Source organism: Mauremys mutica, chromosome 3 (genome assembly GCF_020497125.1).
Source record: "Mauremys mutica isolate MM-2020 ecotype Southern chromosome 3, ASM2049712v1, whole genome shotgun sequence".
NCBI classification, from domain to species: Eukaryota; Metazoa; Chordata; order Testudines; family Geoemydidae; genus Mauremys; species Mauremys mutica.
The window spans coordinates 65883711-65907657 of NC_059074.1; the positions used below are offsets into that span (position 1 = coordinate 65883711).

The 23947-nt window shown below is 42.4% G+C and overlaps 1 protein-coding gene across 14 annotated transcripts in view; it reads right to left on the minus strand.

Moving 5' to 3' along the window:
• Nucleotides 1–23947, minus strand: part of SNAP91 (synaptosome associated protein 91) — a 146314-nt gene that overhangs the window by 84325 nt on the left and 38042 nt on the right. For all 14 annotated transcript variants that reach the window (XM_045010914.1, XM_045010913.1, XM_045010918.1 and 11 more), the window contains exons 5-8: nt 15153–15255; nt 6782–6875; nt 4057–4168; nt 779–885 (exon numbers count right to left, since the gene is read on the minus strand). In XM_045010914.1, the coding sequence (XP_044866849.1) occupies nt 779–885; nt 4057–4168; nt 6782–6875; nt 15153–15255 (416 nt within the window). The remainder of the gene's footprint in view (nt 1–778; nt 886–4056; nt 4169–6781; nt 6876–15152; nt 15256–23947) is intronic.

Sequence of the window (23947 nt, forward strand, 5' to 3'; positions counted from 1 at the left end):
AGAACGCTGGGAGGGGGGAAGGGGGTGGCGGGTGAGGGGAGCTTGGCAGGCTGCAGCAAATAACTCCGCAGGGCTGCATGTGGCCCACGAGCCATGTGTTTGAGACCCCTGTGTTAAAATATCAATCTTTGCTAGCATCCTTAGTCCAGTTGTGCTGTGGCCCAGAGCTTCTATTTTTCTGTCCCAGTTTTTTTAAGTCTCAGCTCACTGCCTTGAGACGTTCACTCTGATTTAGAGTTTTCAACTCCAAAGCCACTTGGTTGATTTTAGAATGTGATCTGCTTCTTCTACCCATCAAAAAGAAAGGAAGATTATAAATCTGAGCAATGTACATGTAGCAGGAGGATATTATGAATGGGCACACTTGCTGCAGATTCTACTTGAGCTAGGAATGTTGTACAAGAGTGTCAAATCTAGTTGTCAGCGTGACACCTGAAGGTAGATCTTCATGAAGATCACTTCTAGTCCCCAAAATTGCCACCCACTTCAAGGTGACATTTAAGTCAGGGACTGTCCATTGGCACAGGTGGTGGTTCTAATCATGAATAGAATGCAACAAGCTATGGTTAGTTTTGGTATCTCGTGCTTCAACTCACTACTGACGCCCATAGGGACCAAGAACTTTAGAACCTGGATTTAATCGGCACTGCTTGAGCTATAGATAGTACACAGCATGTCAAATATCTGAAAATAGAAGTTATATTTTGATACATGTGCTTTTTAGTCTGATATGGAGAAAATACAGCTTATCCTTCAGCAAATATTTGAGGTTACTTACCTCTGCAACTTTAAGAAATTCAGATACTCTAGTCATTCTAGTCAGAAATCGTTTGTAAATTTCAAGAGCATCTTTACACTGTCCCTTTTTCATTTCAAAAAATTTCTCTGGAAGAAAAATATAAAAAAAGTGAACAACCATTCTCTCTTTAGTAGTATGTCAGTCACTAGAACTACATTTATGGTAGATCTGAACTCATCTGCAATCCTACTTACAGAAAAATGATACTTCAAGAATTTAATTGCTAAGTGGTGTATTGATTGGTCCTATTGAGGCCTCTTTCCCTCCTCCTACACTAGCTAAAATGCAACATTATCTTAAGTTATGACTACATGATACAATTAAAGTCAGTTTAATTGGTGCACATGGTTAAAATTTCATTTCCCTCTACATATTTGTGAAACTGAGTAGCTCTTCTAGTCATTAGAACAAGTTAAAGGCTCTTACATGACCAGCAGCTAAAAGTCAAACTTTTCATAATTTCCATTGTGAAAAAATTTTTAGTATGATTTGTAAGCAGGTTTTTAAACTTTCAGAAAACCAGTTTTAGAAATATTTAAACAAAAACAGCGAGTACACTTAGGTTGTGTACCTATCACTAATTTAAAATAAGCTGAAATTATTCTAAGTTCAGGGAGCTTTCTCCCTTCTTCCTCCCCCTTTAAGCATACTATATTGCACAATACCAAGTAAGTTTCACAGAACTCTAAAATTGTTGTTCTCACTTTGGACTTTGGGACACTATCTTATGCCCATTTTTCAAATTCACAACCATTCCTATAAAAACAGTGTTGATGCAGGTTTCTCAACCCTGAACACTCAAAGAGGCATCACGAAAAACCCATGAAGGTTTATGAAATAGAACACAAGAACAAACAAACACTTCATAAGCACAATTTATTCCACAAAGAGGGACGTTTTATCCAATCATAAAAATCTTGCAATTCCTTAAGCACCACCTTAAAAAAAACCAAAAAAAAAACACCCAATGCTTTAGCCCAAATAATTAGTCCTTCCACAAACAGCTATCAATTTCTTCACTTTTGCAACTCTCAGAAGCAGCAACAGTAGGTAAGGTCCAACTTCTCAACTCTTCCCTAGAGCCTGCAAAGGAGCGCATGCCTGAGTGCACACACGACTCCCACTACTTCCTAGCCCCAAGGAGAGGTTTGGGTAATTATGGAGTTGGGACAAACTTTACGAGTCCTACTAAGGAGACAGCTTGATCTCAACCAAACAGAAGAAACTACTACTGGTAAGCACCCTCTGGCAGGGCCTGGAGAACATCCTGCACACAAACCCCCTTCACTCCAATGCAGTCTATTAGGCCATATTATTGCATGCGACAGGAAGGGCAACTTCCCACAAACAAACCCCAGCTACACAAAATTCACGAATTGAAGAGAACGTTCCCTGGCTAGCTTGCAGCTGTAGTTACTGTAAGTGTGCCATCGGCCTCCTGATCATCCCCTTGTGGCTGGCATAGCTCTGAGACACCCTGCCTCAGTTTCCCCGATTTCAGGTTCCACAATGAACTCCAAACACAAAAGGCTTTCATGAGCTCCCACATCAGTCACCCTTCTTGGGGTCTGATTTCATTAACACAATGTTCAAAATTAACACAGAAAATCTCCCACAGCAGCCTTAAACTGGGCACAGCCTTTCCTCCCTGAGGTACAGTCTGTTCCTGCTCTCAGAGCAGCTGAAGAAGATACAAGGCCTGACCTGCCTTCTTTGTCTTCTCCCTAGAAATAAAACCGAACTTCCAGCCAGGGCTTCATACCCAGCCACAACTCCCTGGGCTTACAGCCTAGAGTCTCTCTTCCTCAGGCACCATGGCAGCAGACTCTCCTTTCCTGCAGCATCACTCTGCAGTCCACAGGCCTCCTTTTTCTATACCACTTCAGCCTGGTTTAGTCACATGACTTTATTCATTCTCCCCAACCTGGAGAGGCATATCAGTTTTGTCACAGGTGGACCAAGACCTATCTCCCTTTAAAGGGGCCAGCCACACTCTGGCAGTTACTGTTCTAAGCAACAGTAGGTACAGTTTTCAGACAGACATGTCATTTCCAAGTTAGAGGCTCTTCAAATTTGTTTACAGTTTTAAAGAAAACTCCATCAGAACCAAGAAGTGGGGGAAAAAACAAGACAGGAAGCATTTTAGTTCATCATGATGGTGTATAAAATATTAGCTCTGTTTTATTAAAAAAAAAAATCTACATTTTATCAGCTTTGAGTTGCCTATGCTGAGAAAATGGGTGACTTGAAAGTAATAAAAGGAAACTAGAGTCTCTCTCCAGTTCAGTAGTTGAAACTCATCCCAACTGGACAGTTACTAACTGTCACGGTACATGAACCCTCCAAGTTCCTGGTGAACTTGCCTCCATCACATGATATAACTGAAACTAAGCATCACCAGCCTTGTTGGCAGTTAAAGCAATAAGGCCAAGGAAAAAGTCAGCAAGGGGTCAGAACTACAAATTCAGCCCTACAGACTGTTAATCCAGAAGAGAAAGCAACACAGTGGTTGAGTGTAGAGGCTGCACCCTGTCACATGTGGCTGTCCTGTTGATAAGAATGTCTCTGAATGTCAATCCTACTTTTTAAGAGAAGGATTTATTTTTAATTGATAAGAGACTGAAAGCCTCAGTATGCATTTATGAGATTCAAGTAGCTACAATACCCAGACACCTTGCCAAATACTAGCTGACTCACATTAAAAGTCAGTATCATAACTTTGTATAGTAATAGTTAGGTGTACATGATTTATAAAGTTCTATACTAATAAGTAAAACTAAAATAATCAGGGCTGAAGGTTAACATATCCCAGCCCCACCCCAAGTCTCCTCATTTAAGATTCCAGTTATTACTCTATTTTCTTGGTATTTTAGAAGGCAAGGTGTTTATTATCAAATAATAAATGGGCAAGACAAAAAGGGTATTTTTGGAAAAGGGTATTTCTTGGAAAAAAAATACTAGTGTCAAGAGTGTCAATTTTTTTATACTAAAATAAGTGTTTGCAAGAATTCTATTTTTTTCTGTTTCTTGAAGTCATATTTTCAAATGCCATTGCTATCCAACTCTTATAGCCTGTCTAGTTGAGTAACTGCTATAGAAAACCTGCATGTCAGATTAAGAAAAAACAAAACAAACAAAAAGACCACCAAAAAAGTCACATCCCATCTTTTATTTGGCGAGAGTATTTAAAGTTGCCTCAGAGAAACTGAATTTCTACTTAAGTCTACTACTTCACAATAAAATCTCAGCCTACTTACCTAGTAAGTTAATAACTCCATCATTGTAACATGCAAAAAGTTTGATAAGATCTTTAAAGAGAAGCATAAATGCAGCATTTATGACGCCATTTGTCAATTCGTTTGGATGAACCTACACACAAATAAAACTCCATTCAGATATATTTAATTGATCTATAAAATGCTTAACATTTTAGCTTTCAGCAGCAGATACATATTAAGTTAACACATTATTCAATTATATTGATTTAGATTTGAATTCTGAGGATACTCTGCTAACTCAATTTTATTCAGGCGAAGGGAAAGAGGTCAGTTCTGTTCCATCGTTTGGTGCTCAAGTGGCACATGTTGCTATCACTTAACAATCCTGTGGAAGATTCCTACAATGTTGATCTGGAAGACCCATATTATGAATGAAAAATCCAATTGATTATTTGTTCAGGCATCACGTGGACAGAAAGTGCCAGTTTTTTCAAGGATCACACTTGATTTTTCCATATTCTGTTAGCAGTATGCATCATACAACACATTTGATATTGTAATATTCTTGAGAATCATGAAGTTTTTAAACTGACCAAGAGAGCTAATGTATTAATAAAATATACAAGCCTGAGTTATTGCTACAGTAATAACCCTGGTACATTTAGGTTGAGAAACAGCAGCAGCCACCATCTTCTCACCTGCTCCACTTTCTCTATCACTGCTGCTCTTAATAGGGAAGTGCTACATATTCCCACCCACTGCTGCCTCCAGTCAGAAAGAACTTCAGAGTTCCTTCCCCCTCCTTCTTTTTATTGTTCCCTTTCTCCCCTTCCTGTCCTCCCCACCAGTGTCAGAGTGGATAAAAAAACCCAAAACATGTTTTTTAAATGAAGAGTTATTTACGTTTTTAAGAGTTAATATGATATAAAAAAATGAAGTCAAGATACTAAAGTCGATTTTTTGCTTATTTCTTTAATTTCCTAATTTTAATAGAATGTCAGATTTTTCGTAAGTTTATTCTAAAGAGTTTCACACTTAAATGAATGCTTATCTATGGTGAGAGAGACCAGTGCAGAGTCTCATGAACACCCTTCTTGTGAGAAGGGCACAAAGTTCAATAAATAGCACATATTATACAATGTTTGTAACCAATGCCCTTCCTATACAATGCATTTCCACAAGTCAAAAGTGAAATGCTTTGACCTGACAAATAGTCCATCACTATTTGCAGTTAAAAGCAAAAGTCTCACTGGCTTCAAAGTGCATGTCTACATTGAAGCTGTAGGTGTAATTTCCAGTTTAGGTAGATGTACCTGAGCTAGCTTTGATTAAGCTATGCACTAAAACCCTCACAGGCAGCTGGCCCATCCCACCATCAGTGCAGCTCTGGACATGCTGCTATTTTGAGCACATTAGGTTGATCAAAACTAGCACTGGTATGTCTACCTGAGCTGGAAATTACACCTTCAACTCCAGTGTGGACATGGACACCTAAGTGATTTAGGTACCCAAGAAGTTTAGGGGCTTAATTTTAGATTTCCACTTTTGAAAACTTTGCATACAAGCAGTTCACATTACTGCATCAATGCACTGAACGTTTGAATAAACTTTTCAATGTTAACATGGAAACAATTAAGTGACGAAGATTTCATGCCACTAAGAAAAGTTTTCAATAAAAACCTTTTAGCCACTGATGCTGCAAACACTTATGCACATGCTTAACTAAGTGTGCAAGCAGTCACTCTGAAGCCAATGGGACTATTCTGTGAGTGAGGTTATTTACCTGCTTAAGAAACCCTACTAGGTTGACCAGATGTCCCGATTTTATAGGCTGTCTTATATGGTGTCCCTAGCCTCTGTTTGTCAGAGGGTGGAGATGGATGGAAGGAGAGATCACTTGATCACTACCTGTTAGGTTCACTTCCTCTGGGGCACCTGGCATTGGCCACCGTCGGCCGACCGGATACTGGGCTGGATGGACCTTTGGTCTGACCAAGTATGGCCATTCTTATAGGTTCCTATTACCCACCAGCCCGTCCTGATTTTTCACACTTGCTGTCTGGTCACCCTAAACCCTACCAGCAGTAGCATGTAAAAAAAAGCTAGCATTTATAATTTAGTTAATTAAAAGTTTTAAATCTGAAGTTACAATAGCACAAGTTTCCCGTTTAGTTTTACAAAGCCTCTGTCTGATTTAAAAAAAATAAACTGACAAAAACCTTATGATTTATGTTTGCTCCACCATGGTCTTAACTGAGATTTGCAGCAGTGTTTTCCTCTTATTCTTTCACCTTTTTCTTCTGCTGCTCTCAATCACTCTCCTTCCCATTTTTTCCCTTATGTCCTGTCCATTATATGCAAAAAAATTTCCCAAGCTCAAGTTTAAAAACAAAACAAAAAAGAAACTTGGGCATCAATTCTTCCACTCCCACTCTCTTCTCCTGCCTCATCTTGTCTACTCCTTCAATTCCCCTGTCCACAGCCCACTTTCATTATCCTTTCAACTACTATCTACTTTGCATTATCCACAAAACCTACATTTACTCTGAAAACAGAAAAACATTCAAAAGGAACACTGTACTTCACCCACCTCTTGAAATGCAACAAATTGGAGGAAAGTATGTTGTGCCCTATTACACTAAAGTGTTAAGTCTCATTAATCTCAGCTGCTATTAGGGTAAAGCAACATTTAGGTAGCTTTTAAAAAAAATGTATGAAGTAATGTTTATACTTTTGTTTTCAATTTAAAATTCTGAATACATACATCAAATTCAAGAAGTGCATCAATTTGTTCCTGTAATATTGGCATGCTTTTCAATAGCTTTTCTGGAACCATTGTTCTCATTACACCTTCAGCGCTGCAAGACAGAAGAACAGAAGTTAACAAACAAGTTTGATTAAAGATCAGTTACTCATTAACTACAGGGCCTGAAGTACAATAGTGTGGTGGTTTAGAAAGTTTCAAAAACACAACACAGCATTTCAAATATGTTTTGTTGCCATCTCGTCATCTATTTCAGTGAATCATGTAAAAGATGTAAAATTGAAGTTAAATCTTGTTAAGTGTTGGAGAGGTCCACTTATTTCATAGGTTCCATTGTTTGCTAAGTACCTAATTTGTAGTCTATTACTACTAAAAAAAAGTGACAGGCAGTCATGGAAAAATACAGTGCAGCATATCGCGTCAGACACAAAGGTACAGTGCTGTACTCAAATGTTCTCCCACTATAGCATCCACAAGGGCAGTTAGCTACCTGTAATTCTGCTCATCTTCAAGTATCTTTTTAATCGAATCCATCATTCCCACCTTTTGGTCACCACACCCTGGCACAAAGACTGGAATTCCCTTAGCTTGGACAGTGCCTACCACAATAGGATCCTGTTGCTTGGCACTATGGTACTACAAATAGTTCTCAAAGATTTGACCCTTTGAGACAACACGAGTTCATTCTGATAGTGAGACCAATTTCTAGAGCCTCAGCAATCCCATAGAGAAAATTCAGTTTCACCTTCTTGATAAAAAGAAAGTTCTTTGCTGTCTATGTTTTGAGTGTTCAAGGAAACAGTCACTTGAAAAAAGTTACCTTCAACAGCTCTGAGGGAAGATGGGTACACAAAACAGTACCTTCAGAGAATCAGAATTTCAGGAGTAGAACTCTTCTCTAAAGAGAACATGTTGAACAGATTTCTACTTGTGGAGACTAAGAACTTTGAAGTGAGCCCCCATAAACCTACAGATTCTGCTGTTATGGAGGAACAAAGACCTACACAAAACTGACCTTTTTAAATATATGACCAGGAAGACTGTATTCACATCAGAGGGAAGTACTGACAAACAAGCAGAGCCAAGTAGTCGTCAAGAAGAAAATATTTTGTACAAACAAACTTGAGTGGATGAGAGTTTATCTAACCTATTCCATCCATAGCAGATAAAAACCAATTCCAGTACCCAGTAGGTACTTCCTGTCTGTCTTTCTGCCTGTATTGCTCTATTTGTTTCCATGAATTTCTAATACCTACAGAAACCCATTCTATGCTTCTGGTGACTGTAACAAACTGAACACACACCCTCCTCCAAAGATGGCTGACCATAAATACAGTATATCTCCCTCAAACCATGGATCACTTCTTCAGCCTTAGAAAGACTAGTGGTCTGGTTTTTGAGACGCTAAGGTCCACTGGAATCAAGACTGGAAGTCTTTGTGATCAAATCGACAGAGGGTTTTGAGGTCTGGCTCAGGGACCTGTATATTACCCTTAAAGAAGTTTAACTCATAGATCCAGAGGTCTGTGCTGATGATCTGATACACGTTATCCAGTCATCCCCTTCAGCTGCAAACAAGCAAGGTGTCTGGAGTCTCTATAGTTAGATATAACATAGTATGAGATAATATGTTATACCTTGAAAGGGATCTCTGAAATGCAAATTGGACTTTAACCAGCTAGATTAGTCATAAAGGAGTTTCCAAGGCCTGGTCTACACTGGGGGGGGGGTTCGAACTAAGGTACGCAAGTTCAGCTACGCGAATAGCGTAGCTGAACTCAAAGTACCTTAGTTCGAAGTACTTACCCGTCCTCACAGCGCGGGATCGAAGTCCGCGGCTCCCCCGTCGATTCCGCCACCACCGTTCGCGGTGGTGGAGTTCCGGAGTCGACGGGAGCGCGTTCGGAGTTCGATATATCGCGTCTAGATGAGACGCGATATATCGAACTCTGAGAAGTCGATCACTACCCGCCGACCCGGGCGGGTAGTATGGACGTACCCAAAGTCTTAAGATAGGCCCCAAGACTACTAAATGTAGCCTAGAGAATAACATGTGTGGTTCTTGGGCACTACTAGCTTATTCACAAATTTAATGGCTCCCTTTTATACGATAATTTATTGTGCATGAGAATTCTGAGAGTGGAAAGAGTAAGGAGAAATTCATTTAAGGTTACTAAATTCATGTTATGTTAATAAGATGATTAACTTCCAGAAGATTTCCATGTTAATATTCCTGTCACTTAGCAGGGATTTCAACCCCATAAATAAAAAAGGACTGATGGGGGGGAGGGTGAAGATCACCTCCTTGCTTGAGAAGAGATAAACTCTTATACCAGGGGGCATCCCAACTGGTTCCTGAGCAGCTACTGAAGCAAGCCTGTAAGATTCCTATAGGGTGTCTCAAGGACAAGATCCCAGGCCCCCCAAGGAACAGAGCAAATATATAAAACCATAAAGAAAACGTCCCCTGAAGTATTCATTTCCCAGGTAAGAGGATATAAATCATCCAGTCATAACTTATGCTATAGCAGTATCAGAGTATAGCAGCACCTTCATAATGTGAAACAGGAACTATAAACCATTACTAGGCGAGTCAGAACAGATATGAGGAAGGTAAAACAAGGCATAGGAGCTCATAGAAATGAAGGCACCTCAGCAAGTACATAAAGATGTTACAACCTTGGAGTGTTTGGAGCTATAAATCTCACAGATATTGGTGAGGTATACGCAGCATGTCAGATGCTGGGCGAAGCACCCATTTTCAGGTGAATGCTTTTGAAGTTCTGGGATGAGAATCAGGCTTACAGAAGTTATTCGGAGACATCAGGAAACCAGGGATGCTCTATTTTCTGGACAGGTTAGGGAATATCCACAGAATAGATGTATTCCAATTCACCCTTGCCTGATAGTGGATCTTCCCCTCTGAATGTCTCTTCAGTCAACTCTAGAGGAGACCAAAACCCAATAGCCACGTGCTGAGAAGGCACTGAAGTCAATAACTTAAGAGCACACAACATTTCAGTGTAAGATCAGACCACTGAATCAGGTGGCTGAGAAATTAATGCCAACAGCAAACCATCAAGGCTACTGATGCTCCGTGCACTGAACAAACACAGGAGAAAAACTACGCTAATTACCCAAAGTTAAACACATAAAACAGTGGCCGAAAGCATGGTGGGTTTGTTTGTTTTTGAGGTGCTAGCAACTCAAAGATGCCTTCACTTACACAGTGAAGTAGTCAAAGCAGATACTGGTGCTATGAACAGCTCTGACCACTGAGGACAAGGCAAGTCAACCAAGGAATCCATAAGTGTTCCCCTCATCAGGAGCTCATGTCTAAGGGTGCAGAAGAGGCTGTAACCAACCAGGTTGGTAGTAACTAGCAATAAGCAGTCAAAAGAACTGAAACAAGATTATAGAGGGCACTGAGCCATTGGCTGTTTATCTTGGAACGTAGCTGAACTACTGGTGCCGTAAAGGGAACAAAAACAAAAAAACAAAAAAAAACCCTAAGTTAGAAGAATCCCAGCCTGTTTCACACTAAAGAACAGAGACCCAAGAGTATTCATTCTCATACTACAGAGGCCAACTTGCTGTTCAAAAAGGGTTAGGTTATTCCAAGTGAACACACATTATTTACAATCACCTAGCAGTTCTTATGTACTGAAAATGGATTCTAAAACATGCACTGTGTAGTTACGTTCATGGCCTCGAATTTCTGTTTCTCTCACTGCAAGTGCTACATACTCAACCTAGGCTCAGAAATGCACATGGAGGTTTCCTTCTCACATTCTTGAGCTGTAATAAGCCCTGTAATGATTCTATGGGCCAAGTTAGCAGGTCAGCAACATCTGTGCAAACCCACTGCCTACAAGTTTAATATTCTGTAAAACTGAGATGAAAACAGGTAATGTTTGCATGCTGATGGAAAGCCACATGAAATTATGACTATGAAATATTTAGCCTAACTTGAAGGGAGGTCTGTGACTTAAAATCTTAATGCCAACTGGGAAGGGTGTGCAGTGGGGTTACAGAAATTTTCTGATTCTGGTATGTATATTCTGGTTCACCCAAGAACGTTATGTGAGGTCTCAAATGAAACCTGACGTCACACTGGTCATCAATATCATTGTGAAATGTATGTACATGTACCATGCAAAGAGCAGGGCCGCCCAGAGGGGGGGGCAAAGGGGGCAATTTGCCCCGGGCCCCGGGCTCCGCAGGGGCCCCCCCAAGAGAACAGCGGAGGCTCCCTCCTCCACCCCTCTCCTGGAGCCCTAGCACATCAAGCGGCGTGTCTCCGGCGGAGCCCCTGAGCCCCGCCCCGCTCAGAGCCGCGTGGTCAGGGGGCGGGGCTGGGAGCTCCGGGCTGAGCTCAGCTGCCTCCGCTCGGCATGGAGCTCCCAGCCCCGCCCCTCACCACGCGGCTCTGAGCGGGACGGGGCTCAGGCCCCGCCAGCCGCACGCTGCGGCTGTCGGGCGAGGCGCTGAGACTCCGGGTGAGGAGGGAGCCGGGGGTAAGAGGCTGGGGCCGGGGCGGGGGGGAAGCGGGACCCGCCGCCGAAGCGCAGCCCGGTCTTCGGCGGCGGGGGGCCCCTTCCGTTCCGGGACCCGCCGCCGAAGTGCCCCGAAGACCCGCGGCGGGGGTCCCTCCCCCGCCGCCGAATTACCGCCGAAGACCGGGCTGCACTTTGGCGGCAGGTCCCGTTTCGGCGGCAATTCGGCGGCGGGGGGCTCCCGCCGCGGGTCTTCGGGGCACTTCGGCGGCGGGTCCTGGAACGGAAGGGCCCCCCGCCGCTGAAGACCCTGGACCCCCGGAATCCTCTGGGCGGCCCTGGCAAAGAGTTATGTATGTGTACCAGAAAATTATGTTCTTTAGCATATAAACGATAAAAGCAGGTCACCAAAAGGTAACATGCTGTAGACCAGTTTCTCCAGACAGGGGGTAAGAAATGTCTGTCTCTCTGTTGGGATATAAATTAAACATTGTATGCTAACACAATGGATGTCTATTTACACATGCAGTCAAATGTTGAGATGTGAAATCAACAGGAAAGCACACAGGAAAAAAAACCAAAGCCATGGAGAGCTATTCTGTCTATGAGTAAAAACAATGAACTTTAGGAGTAATTCTAGAAGGCAAAGATACCCTGGTATCCTGCACCTAGGAAGTAAACAGACAGCATATCTGCATTCATGAAAGCAGAGTCTTAGACAGCCATAGTCAAAAATGCGGCAGAAGACTGAGCGAGAGAAAACATTTAGGGCTAGTCTACACTTACCGCGCGGGTCGACGCGGTGAGTTCGACTTTCCGGAGTTCGAACTATCGCGTCTGATCTAGACGCGATAGTTCGAACTCCGGAAGCGCTAGTTCGAACTCCGGTACTCCACCTCGGCAGCTGGAGTTAGCAGAGTCGACCTTGGAGCCGCGGAGTTCGGTTCCGCGGCGTCTGGACGGGTACGTAGTTCGAACTAGGGTAGTTCGAATTCAGCTACGCTATTCACGTAGCTGAATTTGCGTACCCTAGTTCGACCCCCATTCTTAGTGTAGACCTGCCCTTAGTTAAGTTTAGTCTGTAAAAAGCATGTTATGACCATGCTTTCTATGTAACCATTTGTTTCGAACAGTCTTACTAACTACTACTTCTTGTAAGTTTATTACTGCTTTCACTATAAATATATTAAGCACTGTGATATTAAGCAAAGTGATGGTCCCGAGCTGAATCTTACAAGCTGGTGTGTACTGTTCCTTTGGGAATATGATACCTGGTAATTTTGAGAGTATCTAGGGGAAAAGGGGCAAGGGAATGTTCCAAGGACTCAGGGTTGGTATGTACCTATTGCTACCTACACAGAGAGAGAGAGGGGTCTGAAAAAGAGTGTTTGTGCTGCCAGAGGCTGTTGGTTTCAGGGAACTGATCCATAGCAAGCACGAATGAGATTCCTTGATGCTACGGGAAGGCAGTGAAGAGGTGCCTCACAACTGTGGGTATTTTGGGGGCGCATCAGTGTACACTTGCCTGTTTGTTACCAAACTTGCTAATTCCAATTGGTTTGAGAGAAGTTCAAGATGTTGTGTTTGATCTAGCAAGCCCTCTAGTTTGGGTCCTGGATACCTCTGCCATCCTGTTAGGTTTTCCAAACTCAGCAGTTGAGATCAGCTAGAGACTGTTAGCAGGAACATCCTATGTTAACAGATGGAGTGGGGAGAGAGGGCACTCAGTGGACAGCCTCAGCTCCAGAATTTACTTCTGTCCCTCGTCCAGAACCAGATAAGCTGCAGGGCCCCTCCTTATGCAGGCTTTTTTTTTATTTTTTAAAAAGGGGCGATAGCTTGAGTAGAGATAGCCTACAAACTAAAACTAAAAACAAAGTTTTTTTTAAAAAGCGTCTGAAGGTTAAAACCTTCTTTTTCTTGGTTAAAATATTTTGTTCAAGTGACTCAAGAAAGTACTATTAAGAAAAAACAAGCAAGACTTAAAGCAGTCTACATGGTAAAATGCCAGTTACCACAATACAATTCTAACATTTAGTAGGGCCTGAAAAGGCCAGCTGGCTCATTTGATCTGATCCCGTATGTTTTGAAAAACTAATTACATTATTCTCACCAAATTCTCTTCAAACTGGTCTAACAATCTTTCTTCGTAATCTATTCTACTTCTCATTTTCTTTTAGTTTTGAGAACATTTTTAAACTATAAAAATATTTTTCAGGGCGCTGCTATCTCCCATAGCCATCATCTGCAATGGAACTATGACAATATTTCCCATCGGCCCTTCCATTTTTTTTTTTAAAGTATAAAATTTAGCTTCTTCACTCTGTCTAGTCTTCCAGTTCTTGTGGCGCTTGAACTGTTTTACTATAATCTTCTACAAGAATGGTATACAGCCTTCCAAATATGGTAGCATCAGGACTAAGAGCAATAGCACTCTCTCCCGTGTCTACATGCAATATGCCTGCAGAAAAACATGTAATAGCACTTTTAAACAAAACAGAACAAAAAAGCACTGCACTGAAAGCTCTTGTATACAGATTTTCTACTCACTTTCGTCATCCTGACTTATTGTGACATAGCTCAGGACATCCAGAACTGTAAGCCACCATGTTACAGTCTCATCTACAGTAAAACTCTCTTGCTGAAGCAGAAGGGTATGTCAGCTTCCTACCATGCCAGTCAGCCTGTCTCACCAGCAAACTCTTTAACACTCTGCTGGTCTTTACCCTGCCTTGCAGGTTTTAAAAAATAAAATCTGTGACCTCCCAATTCCTGAGTTCCCAGACACATGTCTCTGTAGTGTCCATAGAGAGACTGGACATGCACAGAGATTCAGTTCACTACCTCTCAAAAAACAATGTACACACAAGCCTGTTAGGTTAGCTGAGGACTCACTCGATACTTCATTAGAACAGCACGGATATGATTTGTAGTAAAGCTAAGAATAAGTTTATCAACAAAGAATAGCGATTTCAGTGATACTAAAATAAAATGGTTACAAGGTATGATTACAAGAACAAAAATACACTTTCTAGTGACTAAAACTTAATTTTCGCAAGTTACAATCTTTGCTTAAGCAGTTCTCCAATCAAGTTACCAGCATCTCTAGCCTGTTAGGCCGGGGGATCCAACTTTCTCAGGCTCAGAGGGTGCGTTTCCCTTTGTCGCTTAAGTGACGGATAACTAGAATATCTTTGTTCCCCTTATCTTTTCCAGTGTCCATTATCTCTGTCTAAAGAGCCAGGATAACTTCCTGGGGATGCAGACTCTGTCCCCCAGTATACTCACTAAGCTGCAGCTTGGCCTGTTTTATTTACCTTATATGTAAGTGTACTTTCATTGACCTCTGTCTGTAATCCAGCCAGGCAATACCACATTCTTTTGTGTACGGAAGACTGGATCCATTCCGCACCTCCCAACCACATGTCAAGATCATATACCCAGCATACATACATAACTCTTTATACCCAACCCACACATACACAAAATAACATTCCTGAGCAGACATCACCAGTTTACATATGATATCTTTAGATACATATAATAACTGTGTTGGGGGCAGTGAGCGTGTCAGGCCTGATAAGGGTTACAGGATGGTGTGCCCTCTGCCAGTTGGCATTGAGGGGTTTTCACACATCTCAGCTCAAGACATTATTAAAGATTGCACTGAGGGAGTATGGACTACCACTACTTGACAAACTGAATTATTTCTTAATATTTAGATTTAGTTGCATCTTTCATTTTCTGTTCAACTAGTACTTAAACCGGGCCCTTTTATTAAAGCATTAGATAATTATTTATTTTAGTGACTGAAGAGTCAGGTTTCACTCAAGTCCCATCATAATTAAGTTTAAATATGTAAACAAACAGCTTACCCTTTCTTCACTCTTGCAAAATCAAATGCCATTTGTCTGTAGGAGAATGCTTTTTCATTCAAGTATCTACTGTAACGCCTTATGAAGGTAGACATATCATATCCTGCAATAAAACAATGTTCCATATTTTGTTAAACTGGTATAATTGTTTATAAAGATACTTACCCATTTGCTAAAACTGAACGGCATATTGCATTTTAAGATTACCATTTACATTCTATGCAAAATCTACTGAGACTAGACATAGCCTTACATATGAAAAAGTGACACTTCAAACATAGGAAGAATTCTCAGTTTTGAAAATGTCATTGAATCCCATCAAATAAAGGTAAAAGTAAAACAAAACCTGTTCTTCGTACAAGAATCACTGCTCACTAGCTAAGCAACAGCACAAGCCAGACTAGATGTGGAAGTCAGCTCTATTTGTTATACTATTATATATAACACACACACACACACACACACACACACTTGCTTTTTATATTATATAAAAATAAAAGTTCCAAATCAGTCAATTTACATGCTTTTATGTTACTTGGTCTTGTGACCATAATTGAAAACCATTAGCAAGTGTCAGTAGTTTTTGACCAGTCACCATTGGAAAAGCCTCTAGTAAGAAAATGTCTTTACTGGATGTGCTCCTGCACGTATGGGCATTTTGAACCATAGTCACTTGTAAAACTCCTCTACAAGATGCTTGTTGGATTACATGTTTACAAGTTTTCCATGGAGGCACACCAATCACCTTGTATTTCTTCCATCAGACATCATATCCTGTCCTGCTCTGTCTTTCTGCAGATTTCATTTACTGTTGTCATAGCTGTCAGACTTTGATTACAGAATTAGTTTTTGTCACATCCTCTTAGGACCTGCCTTAATTCATCAAATGTGTGGAATTTGTCTCCAGCCATGGCCTCTCTGATATATACTGCGGTTTCTTTGTTGAATGCTCTTAGATCATGGATTCTTTCAGCTTGAGCTTCCAGTTGATGTCCTAGTCAGCTTTGTCTGTTCTATGCTGATGGAACAATGAGAAGGAGAGACAGTCACCCAATAGGACCTGTGCCTAAGAACAGTTGCCATTGAAAAATCATCCATATCTCACCAATGACAGGCTCTTCAGAAAACAGTTTCTGGACTGCTATGATTGTCCCTTCCTTGGCAGACTTAAATTTGTCTTCTTGGCTATGTCATCAAGGTATTGATGCCGGACTTCTTGACTGGAATGAAGAAACTATGGGTCCCATCAGGATCAAGTGCACCTGTCACAAATTGCTCTATTTGTTCTTCTACAGAATCTGCTATTTTGAGTAGAAACTCTTGTACATCTGATGTTACATGTTGTCCAGTAAATAACATTGATAGGAACCTCTAGATGTGATTTGGGGTCAAATGTGTTTGCAATATTGCTGATGACATGGTTAGTAAAAGCTGTAACATGCTCTTCATACCTCTTCAGTTTAGCAGCAAGGACTTGTTTGTTGACTTTGTCCTCACTACTTCTTGTTCTTATAGCTTTTTCATATTCAAGTTGTGTTATGAGAGAGTCCACCTGACAAGAGCTAGTTTCTTTCTGGTCAGTCCTACAGTCCCACTCCACCCTTTGACAGTTGTTCCCATGTCACTCCAAATTCCATTGAAAGATCCAGGAACCTGATGCATATAAAATTCCACACATTCAAAGGCTATTCTTGATATCCCTGAAGAAGTACATAGACTGATATTTACCTTACATAGTAGGTCCAGTTTGTAGTAAAGAAATATTGAAGCATGGCATTGTGTGTGTGTAACTGAAGTTTCCAAAAACCATCTTATTCTACTTGGACATTTAAAAGTATGACTTGGAGAAAATGATTCCAAAATTGAATATAGGAGACAGGGCATACCATGGACCACCCTCCCTGAAATTCCTTCAATAGCAGCATATGCAGAGTTATAGCATCATCGAGCTCTTTAACAGACAGGTTTCAAGAACTGAAACACGTTCCGAGTGTCAGCCAACATTTGACAAAATGCTGGAGTATTTCCTCCCTGCTCACATCATTTAACAATGAATAAAGAAGTTTCAGATCACCCAGGGTCTCAAATGCTAGAATCAAGCCATGTAGAGAATGGCTGAATTGCTTACCAGCAAGTATCTGATCTGCAATACAAGCTGCATATACATCAGAATCAAAAAGAAAGTCCAGCAATGTTTTGTCTCCCCCAAAATATCCTAATATCAATAGTCTGTCTCTGGAGGATATATTTCTATTATCTCCTTCATGAATGATATTTCCATCAGCATTAAGTGGTACAATTCCATTTGGAATGAACACCCCTCCCTGGGACTCTTCCTAGTTCAGTTTTTGCAGTACTAGTGAGGAACCACCATTTTTTCCACATGCTAAACAGCTCCATTTTGGGGGAAGGGGGAAGGCTTTCCCATGCAAAAACAAACAATATTTTAAATACACTGCCATTTGGTAGCTTAGACCAATCTTAACATTAAGGTGTTGAAATAATGTAAACAGCAAAAATTAGCCATATTACAGTGTTTCTGGAACTTGCAAAAAGTGACATTTTGGGTACCATTGTTTTACCTAGCCTGCAGGCTTATGGCAGTACTTAACAGCTCCACATCATACCTCAACTAAATGTATATAAAATAAGCTTTCAAATTATGTGATGTGGGTATGTGTAGGATGGATACATTAAACTCCAAATATATGGCCCTTTTTGGAAAATTGCCACATGCCTAATACTAAGATCTAATAGGAGATGAAGTGTCCTACCCCAGTCAGTCAATGGGCAAGAGTAGGTCATCCATCGGTGAACTTAGTATGTTTATTTCATATGTTGGCCTGAAACTTCACTGGTTGGACAGATGTAGTTCAAGACAGAGAATTTTGCAAAAAGCAATTATTTTTCAATTTTTTAGGAAAGGAAGGTTGATACCAGGTGATAATTTGCTGCTTCTGAAGGTCCTTGTGTATTGGGAGAACTATTGCATGGCTTTAAAAGGTGGTGTTAGTTCATGCTGCCTTACAGCAAAACCTTTGTCAAGAGGGAACTCAAGTGATCCCAGCTGTCTTAGTAACCCCAGGGTTATGGATCATGTTACACGTAATTGCTCCAATTTCCAGAGGAGCTTCAAGTATATACTGTGTTCGCAAATTAGCCAAAGACTGGAAAAAGAGAAGGAAAATTTATGGTACTGCAATCCGTTTATAGTTTCTTTGGTCTGAAGAGATCACCACAGATTCAGATTGTCTACTCCATAAGATAATTTACATGTTGAAGAAATATTCATGCTAGCTTCCTGGTTATTACGACCATAAATCAGGGTTGATGACAATGCCACTCTAACAATTTCTATTGACTGCAAGTGATAGTGGAGGAAAAATCCAGCTAGCAACTAAGATACCTCTTGCCATTCTAACCAACCCATACCCTTCCCTTTCTGAATTCCTGCACTGGATACTGAATATTTCTCCTGACACTACCACCATTTTCAAATTAAGAATATTCAAGGCAGCGTTTGTGTCCACCAAATTGTTCATGTAGATGAAAGATATCCACCTTCAAGAACTTGCACCATCACTCTTCTCCCGCTCCCCCCGCCCCCACACAATGTTTGATTCTTTGAATTCTGCTGCACACACCACCTCTTCCAGCAACTAGAAGCAGGGTCCATAAAATTAAATAGCAAAGTTTTCAGCAAAAACATCCAGAAGTATTTTTGTCATGTCCTGGCAGGACCAGCTTTAGGCACCAGCAAAGCAAGCACATGCTTGGGGCGGCACAATTCCAGGAGCAGCATTTTTTTTTTGCTTGGGCAGCATTCCAACCACTCGTTTGTTTGTTTTTGCTTGGGCAGTTGCGCTCTTGGAGCAGCAAATTTTTTGCTTGGGGCAGCAAGAAACCTAGAGTCGGCCCTGTGTCCTGGCCATGAGTCTGAGCCGTGGTACACAGAAATGTTAGTTTTTACAGCTGTGGAAACCACATCACCCCCTTCCCAAAAGCAAGTGCTGTGTGCATGCCAACTAAAAACCACCTGGGCATCCAACATGTAGTGTTCATACCCAAGTACAAATTCTCACATGCAGAATTCAAAATAAAAAGGAAGGGTCTTTACTCCCAATATGGCAGAGATGAGACAAGACTGCATGTGTAGGATAGTTCAGTTAAAGGAGTAACATTAAAACAATAACAATGGGGGGAAATTTTAACATTATGCTCAGTTATTCTGTTGTCTAGACCTTTTCTCTGGGTTTTCCTGTTCTCCTCTGGCAGGAGAACATCCTCTGTACTGGGTAGATGTCTGCATTTTGGACTTTGTCCTTTTAATTCTTTAGGCTGGGCCTCCTGCAGATCTGGTTCCAGCTTGGAAGGGAGAAACTTGGGAGTCTACTGTAGTCCCTAGGCCAATGCTACTCTCTTTGGTCCAATCTTGTGTCCCAAGGCCTACTGTAAATAATAATGCCAACTTCAAGGCCTATATTCATAAAAGTTTGATTTCTTCTAAAGAACTGGCTTAATATAAATTACTGTTAAGAATGTGGGAGATAGGTATTCTCTAGATTGTGTGCATCTCTATTACTGTCATGCTGTCTGCTACATAGGGGCAGATGATTACCTCAGTCCAATATTATTTTGCTGCCCAGTCGGAAGGCAGACAATCGATTAACTCAGTCACTAATACTTAAAACAAGTGTCAATTTCTTTGAGGCCTACTTCCACCTCCAACCAGAGTCTTGATGCACACTGGTGGAAGGTCCCAGCTTGAGGCCTCAGGGACATTTCAGGTGGAAAAATGAAAGAGCTTGAGAGGGGGTCAGAAGGAGTCAGTGACTGCTCAAGATATGCTGCCCCTTCACTCTTGGATGTGGGAGGTAAGTTAGATCTACCTAAGCAGTTAGGTAAAACAACATGCAAATTAGGATTGCCAACTGTCACACAAACCAAATACCATTGCCGTGCCTCACTCCTCCTGAGGCCCCGCCCTTTTTCTAAGGTCCCCCCCTCCCTCTGTTGTTTGCTCTCCCCCCACCCTCACCAGGCTGGGGCAAGGGGTTGGGGTGTGGGAGGGGGTACAGGCTATGAGCTGGGGGTTTGGAGTGTGGGAGGGGGCTCTGGGCTGAACCTGGGACTGGGGTTGCGGTGCAGAGTTCAGGCTCCAGGAGAGGGCTCAGGGCTGGGGCAACAGATTGGGGTGTGGGAGAGGGTGCTGGCTCCAGCTGGGTGGCACTTACCTCGGGCAGCTCTCAGCCCCACTGCACCGCGGACAAAGTCCCCTGCCTGCCCTAGCCCCGCATGCTCCCAAGAAGTGGCTGGCACATCCTTGCTGCCTGGGGGGGGAGGGAGCGGGGGGCAGGTTTGTCTGCGTGCTGCCCACGGCCCGAGTGCTGACTCCACAGCTCCCACTGGCTGGGAACTGTGGCCAATGGCTCTGCAGGGGCAGAGCCTGCCTTAGTCCTGCTGAGCCGCTGACGGGGAGCCACCCGAGGTAAGTGGGGACAAGGGGCTCCATGCACTGCCCGCTCCGCATGCTGCTCCTAGAAGCAGCCAGCATATCCCTGCGGCCCTAGGGGTTGGGGGGACAGGAGGCTCCACACACTGTCCCTCCCTGCAGGTATTGCTCCCATAGGCTGCAGTTCCCGGCCAGTGGGAGCTGTGGAGTTGGTGCTCAGGGACATGCCGGTCACTTCCGGGAGTGGAGTGGTGTGGGGCCAGGGCAGGCAAGGAGACTACTGGACATTTGGCAGCGTAAAAATCTCCCAGTTTGGCTTCCATAGCCTACAGGAGATCGAGCCTGATTCTGGGAGACTTCCAGCGAAACTGGGAAGGTTGGCAACCCTAATGCAAATAGGCTTTGTTGTTGTTGTAACCCCTTTTCTCTGTTCATTATGTTTGTTTAAATGAAAGGATGGATTCAAAGAAACTATTTTAAGACACAGCATTTACCTACTGATCACAAGTCCCAAAGAAGTCTATAGCCTGGCCCAGTGAAGTCATGGCACAGTGGGACCAGGAAAAAAAAAAAAAAAAAGCAAGAGAGACAGACAGACATGACTCCTTCACTGGCATGTGGGCAGCCATCAACTCTGGACAGATCTCTGCCAGTACAAAAGGTCTCACTGTTACATATCGGTGAAGCACAAAACAGCAGAGGTTTGCTCTTAACTGAAAGATGGATTTTGCAAGTATTTGATATTGCGCTACTGTAACACTTTGAAGTATAGGGTTCTATTCTAATATGGTAGATTATATTTCTCTACTAGATTGAAGTAAAAACTGGTAGTCTAACATTAGAACAAGGCTAGTATAAGTCAGAGGACTGGCCTCATTGGAAATGGAAAATTATGTAAAACTGTCAAGAGCATCACTTGCAAAATGGGGAGTGGCATGCAAAGAATCATTACTCCAGACTGCTCATCCTATATGCAAAAGTGGTGCCTCAAGCCTATCCAGAGACATGCTTGCAAAGGACAGCCAAGCAAAGAGAGGGCCTTGGTTGCTCCTCAGTTTTGATTTTCTGATTTTCATTTGGTGAGAGGTGTAGATTAAGAGTTTTAGCTCAGCAACTAAAGATTCCATCCTTGCTGAGCATGCTCCAGTCTCTCTGTTCTTAGTGCTGACCAAGCTGTCCATGTACCATCCTCACAGAGTGACTTAGGATACCGTACTCCAAGGCTATATATAGGAGCTGGACTTTCCCTGAAACGGATGCCCCCAGCTGAGCACCAAAACTGAGAGCTAGTAGCCTCTATGGTGCTTACCTCTGTGCTATCAATGACCCCCCATGTGATACCACTGTCTATGCAGCCCCAAACTGCCCTGGCCTTCTTCTGTTGCTAAATCTCCATGCTTATCAAGTATAATTAGCATTCCTCACCACCCATAAATATCTTTCCACATTTCCCTATAAGGTACAGAATCTAGGTTTTGGATTTTCTCCAAGGTGAACATTTATTTTCTGCCTGTATTTCCATCTTCAGTAGTATTTACCTCTCCTTCCAATTCAATATCAACTGCCAGTTTCATTAGTGATCTTGAAGTAGCAAGTTTAATATCTTTACTAAGATCAGGCCCATCACCACAGCATTCCCTGGACAGCTCCCCAAACTTTATATATTACCCTATGATTATGGGTCTCATTAACATTTATAAACTTTTACCACAATATACAGTTTAAGATACCTCTAAACAAGGAGGACAAGAATAGGGGTGGGGAGAATGTGTCAACATAGAAAGCAGAATTACTCCCCCTTATCTAGGCATTAGCAGGAATTCAAACACATGGAGCTCAACCATTTAAATATATGTTCTTCTCTAGTTTTATTCCTTGCCGTGTGTGTGAATCTATAACAAAAATGCAAAATACTAAAAAAAAAATTTCTTTATGAGGTGTCCTTTCTGGTAACAGCTGAAACATCTTTTTGATGTAGCAACCACTCCAGCATTTGTGTTTCCTGCACACATTCCTAAAGCCATTCATATAGTTCTTTATAATTCCTTCTATTAAGAGAGGGAATTTATTCCACCCACAGAGAACTTTTAGCTTAAAAAATTGCAACATATTAAGCAAGCCCACTACAAAGTTCAGCAATCCATGCAGAATTACAGTTCAACCACTTTCTCAAGCCAACTTGCCATCCTCTCCCCCACATCTGATTGGCCCCTCTGTCCTCAGGGCCGGTGCAAGGATGTTTCGCGCCCTAGGCGAAACTTCCACCCTGAGCCCCCCCCCCACACCCCTGCCCAGAGGCGCCCCCCCCCACGGTAGCTCCCCCCCTCTGCCCTGAGGTGCCCCCTGTGGCAACTCCCCATCCCGAGGCACCCCCCCGCCCCAGCTCACTCCTGCTCCAAGCACGAGCACTCCATCACTGCTTCACTTCTCTCGTCTCCCAGGCTTGCGGCGCCAATCAGCTTAGGCGCCGCAAGCCTGGGAGGCGGGAAAAGTGAAGCAGCCACAGCGTGCTTGGGGAGGAGGTGGGGCGGGGAGTTCCCCTGCATGCCCCCCCCTTGCTGCAGGCGGCCCTCCCCGTGCTCCCCTGCCCCAGCTCCCTCCACCTAAATGCGGGTGGTGACAGGGGTGGCCGAAGATCCGGCCGCTGCGGTCGCTGCCGAAGAAAATGGTGCCCCCCAAATCCCAGCGCCCTAGGCAACCGCCTAGGTCGCCTGAATGGTTGCACCGGCCCTGTCTGTCCTCCTCAACATCCTCTTGCCCACCTTCCTTAGTGTGTAGCAATAAAAAGTAAAAGCCTATTCTGAAAGATACAGACCATCTCCCACAGTATTCCACAAGAAGTGATGAGTCCTCCTTATTAGGAGCATTTAAGACTGAATGAGAAAAGACACGTTAGGGAACAATTTCTCATTTACAGTACTTCCCAGGATGGATAAAATATTATTTATATATATTTTTATATATAATTTTATCCATCCTGGGAAGTACTGTAAATGAGAAATTGTTCCCTAACGTGTCTTTTCTCATTCAGTCTTAAATGCTCCTAATAAGGAGGACTCCATCACTTCTTGTGGAATACTGTGGGAGATGGTCTGTATCTTTCAGAATAGGCTTTTATATATAAAGCCAGTTGCCACTTTCCATCTCTAACTTCCATTACATCCAGTCATAATAAAGAGATAAATTAATAGGATAAGATACCCTGCCTTATTCCCATTTGAAAGGTTCTGTTTTGAATCATAAGGTATGGGAGCTTCAATTATTCCCCCTCCTCTCTCATCTCACTTAGCCTTATGGCTTCATTACATTTACAAAAAGTGTTGTACCTGCAAAGAAAATGTAA